This window comes from Carlito syrichta, unplaced genomic scaffold, assembly GCF_000164805.1.
Source record: "Carlito syrichta isolate Samal-C Ts95f unplaced genomic scaffold, Tarsius_syrichta-2.0.1 Scaffold82655, whole genome shotgun sequence".
In the NCBI taxonomy this organism is placed as follows: Eukaryota; Metazoa; Chordata; class Mammalia; order Primates; family Tarsiidae; genus Carlito; species Carlito syrichta.
This window is the reverse complement of record NW_007026751.1, coordinates 217,447-225,127: the sequence shown is the minus strand read 5'-3', so window position 1 is coordinate 225,127 and position 7,681 is coordinate 217,447. Positions and strand designations below refer to the sequence as shown.

General features: G+C 48.7%; 1 protein-coding gene across 4 annotated transcripts in view; it reads left to right on the top strand.

Moving 5' to 3' along the window:
* Positions 1-597: 597 nt before the first annotated feature.
* The window catches only part of ATP6AP2 (ATPase H+ transporting accessory protein 2), a 25,143-nt gene continuing 18,059 nt past the window's right edge, over positions 598-7,681 (top strand). For all 4 annotated transcript variants that reach the window (XM_021711296.1, XM_021711290.1, XM_008055918.1 and 1 more), the window contains exon 1: positions 598-717. In XM_021711296.1, the coding sequence (XP_021566971.1) occupies positions 678-717 (40 nt within the window). In that variant the 5' untranslated portion in view covers positions 598-677. The remainder of the gene's footprint in view (positions 718-7,681) is intronic.

The window sequence follows — 7,681 nt, the reverse complement described above, 5'->3', positions numbered from 1 at the left end:
AATACATGCGACATACTAAAAAATATTTATTGTTTTTATATGAAATTCAAATTTTAACTGAGCGTCCTGTATTTTATCTGGCACCACTCCTTGGAGGGCAGGGGTTCCCCTAGGCGCCTGGCTTCCTCCCAGCAGGTGCTCATCTTCTGGGTAACTTGCTAGAACGAAACCCGAGCCAGCCCCGCCTTTCACAGCTGGCATCCGGAGCGGGGTGGAGCCACACGATCCGGAAAGACGGACACCCTGCTTGGAGACCATCACCGGAAACTGGCCAAAGGGTCTGCAGCACCCGGGGGGCAGCGCCACATCGCGGCTCTCAGGACCCCTCGAATGGCTACGTCGCCCCCTCTGACCACCTGCCCTACCTTCCATCTCGTGACCCTTCATCACGGGCTGGGGGGCGGGAACGCCCGGCTTGCCATTGCTGCCTACCATTGGCAGGGTCTCCCGTCCATTACCTTAGGCCCCGCCCACCACCACTGACGAGGCCCAGGCTTCGTCCCGTCCGTAGCCGCGGCGTAGCTGGCGATTGGTGGAGAAGGCGCCAGGCGTCCCGGCGGAGGCGGCGGAGGGACGGGCCTCGGGATTCGCGACGAGCCGGAGCGCGTCACCCCTATCGCTGCGGTGGTCGCCCTGTCCTACGGGCCCGCTCTGTGTGCTGCGGCCGCCGCGGCACCATGACTGTGTTTTTCGTGCTCCTGTCCTTGTTGGTGGCGGGTGAGGACCCGGGGGCGGTCGGGACGTGCTCCGCGAAGGCCCTGAGCCTCGGGGGTCGGGGGCGGCGGGGGCGGGTGGTAGTTAGGCGGGTGCCGCAGTGCGGGCAGCCAGTGGTGGCGTCGCCTAGACTGCCTCCCTCTTGGCCTCTTTCCCCGATCGGCCGGTGGCCGTGCGGCCTGACGAGGGGCCGGGGCCAGGCCCAGGGCCGTGCTGCGTGGGGACTCCTGATCCGGCCTCCACCAGCCTCCTCTTTGAGGAAGGCGCGTCCGCCCGCGCTGCTGTCGACCTCCTGTCAGCCCGGCCTCTTCCGGCTTGAGAGGCCCTGCGGAGGACAGGGGAGGATTTCTCAATGAGCCGCTGAACCGCAGCCCTCTGCGAGGGAGAGAAGGCTGACTTAGCTGCCGTCAGCTGCCACGAATTTTTGCATTTGTATGGAGTCTCCTTTTCTAACTGGATGCAGTAATGGGTGAAATCCCCTCCCCTCCCGTTGTTTATTTCAGGACGCCAAAAGTGAGATGGGTCATTGTTTTTATATGGCTGTTTCTTCGGGCGAATAAAAAGCACCTCTCGATAGTTTGTCACAGTTCCCAGTTTAAAGGATTCGGAGACTGGGATGTGAGTCACGTCCTTAGGGTCACATGTCAAGAAATGGTAGCTTTCTGTGTGGAAGCTGGGTTCTGTAACATTCACCAAGAAGAGTGGGAGTCAGCTAATATTTGGTCTATTATCGTGTTATCGTAACAATCCTTGGAAGAGGGTATCATCCTTGTTTTGCAAAATGATCAAACCTAAATGAATTATCCAACACCAAACAGGTAGTAAGTAGCAAAGCTGGATTTGAACCCAGATCAGCTGGTGCCGAAGGCGTGAGGTTTTCCAATATATGTGTTGTGTGACACAAGTAACGCGATTACTGTGTGAGAATGTGTTTAGTGATGGTGGCTGAGACTGAGGTACAGACCCTGAACAAGAGGCCAAGTTGAAAGCAACTTGCAGCTGGGACTCGGTGGCTCAGCCTGCAATCCCACGCTTTGGGGGGCTGAGGTGAGTGGATTGCCCGAGCCCGCTGGTTCAAGACCCGCCTGGCCAATTTGGCGAGATCTCATCTCTACAAGAAATAAAAAAATCAACCGGGTGTGGTAGCACGCACCTGTAGTTCCAGCTACTCGGAAGGCTGAGGCGGAAAGATCGCCGGAGCCCAGCAGGTCGAGGCTGCGGTGGCCAGGATGGCCACTGCACTCCAGTCTGGGCGACAGAGTGAGACTCCAACTCAAAAAAAAAAACAGAAAAAGAAAGCAACTTGAAGGAAGAACTGGTGGGTACTCTGGTTGCCAGTGTGTCTGTTAAAAACTTGAGCCTCTGCTATGTCAGTTGCTGGGGGTTCCTGCTTTTGGAGTGCTGATTTAATTCTGCAGGAGGTATCAAATCAGTGAAGTACTTGAACTCTGCCGGTCTCATCAGTCCCTGGAGGTGCCCAGTGTTGTGTGTTGGTGACAGTTACATTTGTTTTCATGTCCCAAAAGTTTTAGGGTTCTTTTTTCCTTTTGAATCTTCTGTTTCTGGTTCTGGAAAGGTCACTCTGATCTATTGGATACTTTGAGGGAATTTTTAATTTTAATTCAGTTTTTTTTGGAGGGCCATCAGAGTCTCACTCTGTCATCCAAGCCAGAGTGCAGTGGCATGCTCACATCCACCATAGCCTGGACTTACTAGGCTCAGGGGATCCTTCTGCCTCAACCTTCCAAGTAGCTGGAACCACAGGCATGTGCCACCATGCCTGGCTAATTTTTTGATTTATTGTAGAGATGAGGTCTCGCCATGTTGCTCAGACTGGTCTCAAATCCCTGAGCTCAGGCAATCCTCTCGCCTCTGCCTCCCAAAGTTCTGGGATTATAGGCATGAGCCACCACGCCTGGCTAATTCAGTTTTTGAATTTAAAAATACTCCCTTTGATCTGGTGGTTTAAGTGGACATCTATTGAAATTACACGTTTTAATATTATGACTGGTAGTATTTTGATTTAGTAAGATATGGGGTTTTTTTGTTTGGTTTTGGTCTGAGATAAAATAATTTCTTCTGTACATGGTTTGAACATACTTTCCTTACTAGACTAGTCTAATTCATACAAAACAAGAATCTGATCCTGTCAACTTCTGCATTGCTCAGTCTTGTCAGATGAGGTTAAGTTATTATTTTCCACAGTGACTAAATGTGATGTAATGGAAAACATCTTTAAGAGTTCTGACTTCTCTATTTGAGAAAAAAGAAATCCTTTAAAACAGTGTTACCAAACAAGAGAAAGAGAACTAGGGAACTAGAGAGGATAGGAACTAGGGTTATGAATACCATGTCATGAGGAATGTTTAAAAAAATTCAGATATTTAGCCTGGAGAGGAAGGGGATGTCCAATAGAAGAGGGAGTTGATTTGACATTGATGCTTCTGAGGACAAAAGTGTGGACACCCCCCCCCCCCTTTTTGAGTCAGGGGTCTCTCTCTGTTGCCCAGGCTGGAGTGACACAATCATGACTCACCGCAGCCTTGACCACCTGGGCTCAGGCAAGCCTTCTGCCTTAGCCTCCCGAGAAACTGGGACCACAGGTGCACACCACCATGCCTGGCTAATGTTTTGACTTTTTTTGTAGAGACATGGTCTCACTATGCTGTGTAGGCAGGTCTCTAACTCCTGAGCTCAAGCAGTCCTCCTGCCTCGGCCTCCCAAAGTGCTGGGATTACAGGTGTGCGCCACCGTCCCCCCCCAACCGCATTTTAAAAAATTGACTGATTCCACCATCCACCTTTCATAGATCATAGTATGGTAAGGTAGAGTTCCCAGAGGGAAGGACACACCCTCTAGCCCAGAGTGGGGAGGCTGAGGAAACGTCCCCTGGAGAGATGCCTCCCAGGGCAAATATGTGAAAGGTCGGGGTGAAAAGAAAAGGCATTTGAAACAAAACAGCATGTGTAAAAGCACAAGGACAGATCATTTGGTGGGGCTGGAATGTATAGCCATTAAGGTGGGAAGATTCTAGAAATAAGGTTGCTGGAGGTGCCTTGGGTGATATGTTTTGGGTTTTGCCTTGGAGGCTCTGGGCAGTGAGTGAAGACATTTTGGGCAGAAGGGTGAATGAACAGGTCTGTATTTTGAAAAGGGGACGGGAAGACTGGATGGAGGGAGGTGGCGTGGTCAGTCATACGGTAGTTCTGGCGAACCTGGCAGGGCCTGAAGAGTGTTCACTGGACCCAGAAGGGAAAGGATTTGTGAGATAATATGGAAGAAAAAACAAAATTGCCGGAATTCAGTGGTTAATTAGCTGTGGTGCTGAGGAAGGCTTTGAAGACAACTGATTCCAGCTGCTGTGTGGAAGGTGGCATCATTCTTCCAGATAGAGAATCCAGGAGAAGCCCATGGGAAGATGGTGAATTCTGTTTTGAGCCTGTTGAGTCTGAAGCACCACAGGACTTAGAAGGAAATGCTCAGCAGACCATTGGGCATGCAGGTCTAAGGCTCAAAGGATAGCCAGACTGGAAAGAAGAATTTGGGAGCCCCCCAGTGTGTTCTTGGTGTTTGCAGTCCTAGGAGTGATGGGCTCAGCCAGGCTAAGTCGTGTAGGATAGGAAGGTGGTGAGGGTCAGGACCAGAGTTCTCAGGTCTCCAGAGTGGAGTATGCTGGGTGATGTGTTTGGATGCCAGGAGAATGTACTAGAACTTCCATTTTTAGCTATTTCATCTCATTCTTTTTTGAATAATAATGGTCAAATATTTTTGGTGGAATATCCCTCAATTTGGGTTTGTCTGATTTTTTTCCCCCTCATGATTAGATTGGAAGAATACTACACAAGTATCTCATCCTTTCATTTTTGTTTTACTTGAGTCAGGCTCTCATTCTGTCACCCAAGCTGGATTATAGTGGCACAATCATAGCTCACTATAGTCTCAAACTCCTGAGCGCAAATAATCCTCCTGTCTCAGCCTCCTGAGCAGCTGGGATTATAGGCGTATACCACCATACCCAGCTAATTTTTTAGTTTTGTTTTTTTGTGTGTGGAAATGGAGTCTTGCTTTGTGCCCAGGCTGGTCTCAAACTCCTGGCCTCAAGTGATCCCCCTGCCTTGGCCTCCCAGTGCCAGGACTATAGCAGTGAGCCACTACTTTGAAATCTAAAAAATGTAGACACCACTGTTTAAAGGTCAGACACTGTTTAAAGAGAACAACACTGAAAAGCGGCTAGGGGGAGCCAGGGGCCCTGGCTTCACAAAGGCTAAGGCCAGGTGTTTTCTTTTTTCTTTCTTTTTCTTTTTTTTTTGAGTTGGAGTCTCACTCTGTGGCCCAGACTGGAGTGCAGTGGCCGTTCCCAGCCACCGCAGCCTCAACCTACTGGGCTCGGGCGATCTATCCACCTCAGCCTTCCGTGTAGCTGGAATTACATTACAGGCGCACGCTACCACACCTGGCTAATTTTTTGATTTATTGTAGAGATGAGGGCTCACCAAGTTGCCCAGGCAGGTCTCGAACCTGCGGGCTCAGGCAATCCACTCACCTCAGCTTCCCAAGGCGCGGGATTACAGGCTGAGCCACCGAGTCCAGCTTGGCCAGGTGTTTTCAAGGAGGGAGGAGCCAGTATCAGGTGCTTTGGGAAGTTAAGTAAATTAAGGGCTGAAAATTGCCTTTCGGAGTTGGTGAGTCTTTTCGGTGGAATGGTGACATCAAAAGGTGTGGACCAGGTAGTAAATGGGAGATGAAGAAGTAAAGAAACAAATGATAGTTTCCTACTCTCCCAGGATTCTTCCTCTCAAGGGGAGCAGAGGCTTATAACTGGTAGTGACTGGCAGGACCAAAGGAGGCTTGTTTTTGTGGTTTTAGTTTTATTTATTTTTGAGTTGGAGGCTCTCTGTCACCCAAGCTGGAGTGTAGTGACGTGATCACAAATTACTGCATCCTCGACCTCTTGGGCTCGGGTGGTCTGATCCTCCTGCCTCAGCTACTCCAGGTGCTGGGACTACAGGCGTGTGCCACCACACCTGGCTGATTTGTATGTGAGTGTGTATATATAATTTTTTGTAGAGATGAGGTCTTACTGTGTTGCCCAGGCTAGTCTTGAACTCCTGGGCTCAAGCAATCTTCCCTCCTTGGCTTCCCAAAGTGCTGGGATTACAGGTGTGAGCCATTGCACCTGGCCCAAAATATGATTCTTTAAATGTATATGGTACATGGGCGGCAGAGTGAGACTCCAACTCAAAAAAAAAAAAATGTGTATGGTACTTGAAAAGTATAGATCTCCTGCTGGCCCATTTTTCTTAGAGTTTGCAGTACCACTATTCCAGGAATTGAAATGTTGATCAGTTGCAGAAGACTATTTAATTCTGTTAATTTCTTGTCTGCCTTTGGCTACAACAGTTTGGAAATTTCTGCTCTGGCAGCTGTGCTGAATTGAAACTCATAACTCTTCAAGTCGTATCAGCACCATCCTGAGGCCTTTTATTTACTGTCAATACTGTAACCCCAAAGCATTTACTGTAGCTTCTGACTTTATTCCCCTGCCCTATAAAAGGTACTTTCCTTAGTTGAAGAGAATAGCACTGATGTTTTTCTAAAGTCTGATTCTCCCATACTAGGCATGGCCAAGATTTGTTTTGAACATGGAGTTCATCTTTTCATAAGAACCCAGAAGTTTCCATTAGCTACTTGTCCCTGTGTAAGCTAGACCTCGCTGGGTTAATATGTAACATGTGAAGAGGCCAGATACCTCATCCTTAGCCTTGGAGGCCTTGGTAGTTCCTTTATTCTCTTCCTTCATCTTTTAATCCCAGGCCCCAAATCCTTAGACTAGTTGACTGTATCATCACAGAATTCCTTTTCTCACCCTCTTGATATGTCAGCTGCAAACACTATTTCCTGGACTTCGTTGCTAAAGTCTGAAGTATTTATATTTCCATGGTAACATGTTTATCCCCCTGACAGTCATCATCCCATAGGGATGAAAGGAAAGATGTGACCCATCCTAAGATATACTAACCTGCCAGAGTCTTATCGTGAAATATTAGGAACTTTATAAACTTGCATTTTGTAGAGAGGGTTGATAGTAGACATACCTTAGATTTTCATGTTTCTTCCTTTTTGGTCTGTGCCAGTGCTTTGTGGTTTCTTAAATTTTGGAGAAATACCACTGATTTCTTTCTTTTTATTTTTTTTGAGTCAGAGTCTCACTCTGTCGCCCAGGCTGGAGTGCAGTGGCACGCTCACAGCCACTGCAGCCTCGACCTGCTGGCCTCAGGCAATCCTTCCGCCTCAGCCTTCCAAGTAGTTGGAACTACAGGCACGCGCCACCACGCCTGGCTAATTTTTTTGACTTATTGTGGAGATGAGGTCTCACCAAATTGCCCAGGCCGGTCTCGAACCTGTGAGCTCAGGTAATAATCCTCTCACCTTGGCCTCCCAAAGTGCTGGAATTACAGGTGTGAGCCACTGCACCTGGCCAATTACTAAGTCTTGCCAAATTGCGACATGCCTTTCTGAAGGGCCATCTGCAGGGAGGTATCTAGATCCTTAGGAGAATCCTGTTGTGTAGTTGTGCCTTTGTTCCGGCAGAATGTAAACTCTTAGAGTGATACTTTGAAAAAGAATTTGTGACTGGTTAGGAGTCAGCATTTGGTTGAATCATAATTTAGTATGCAAAGTCAGTGGAAAATGGGGTAACATGTATTATATTTAATCATTGTCAAGGTAGGTGTAAAAGATTTAGGATGCAAGCTGAGCTCGGTGGCTCAGCCTGTAATCCCGCACCTTTGGGAGGCTGAGGTGAGTGGATTGCCTGAGCCCGCGGATTCAAGACCTGCCTGGGCAACTTGGTGAGACCTCATCTCTACAATAAATCAAAAAATTAGCCGGGCATGGTAGCGCGCATCTGTAGTCCCAGCTACTTGGAAGGCTGAGGTGGAAGGATCGCCGGAGCCCAGCAGGTTGA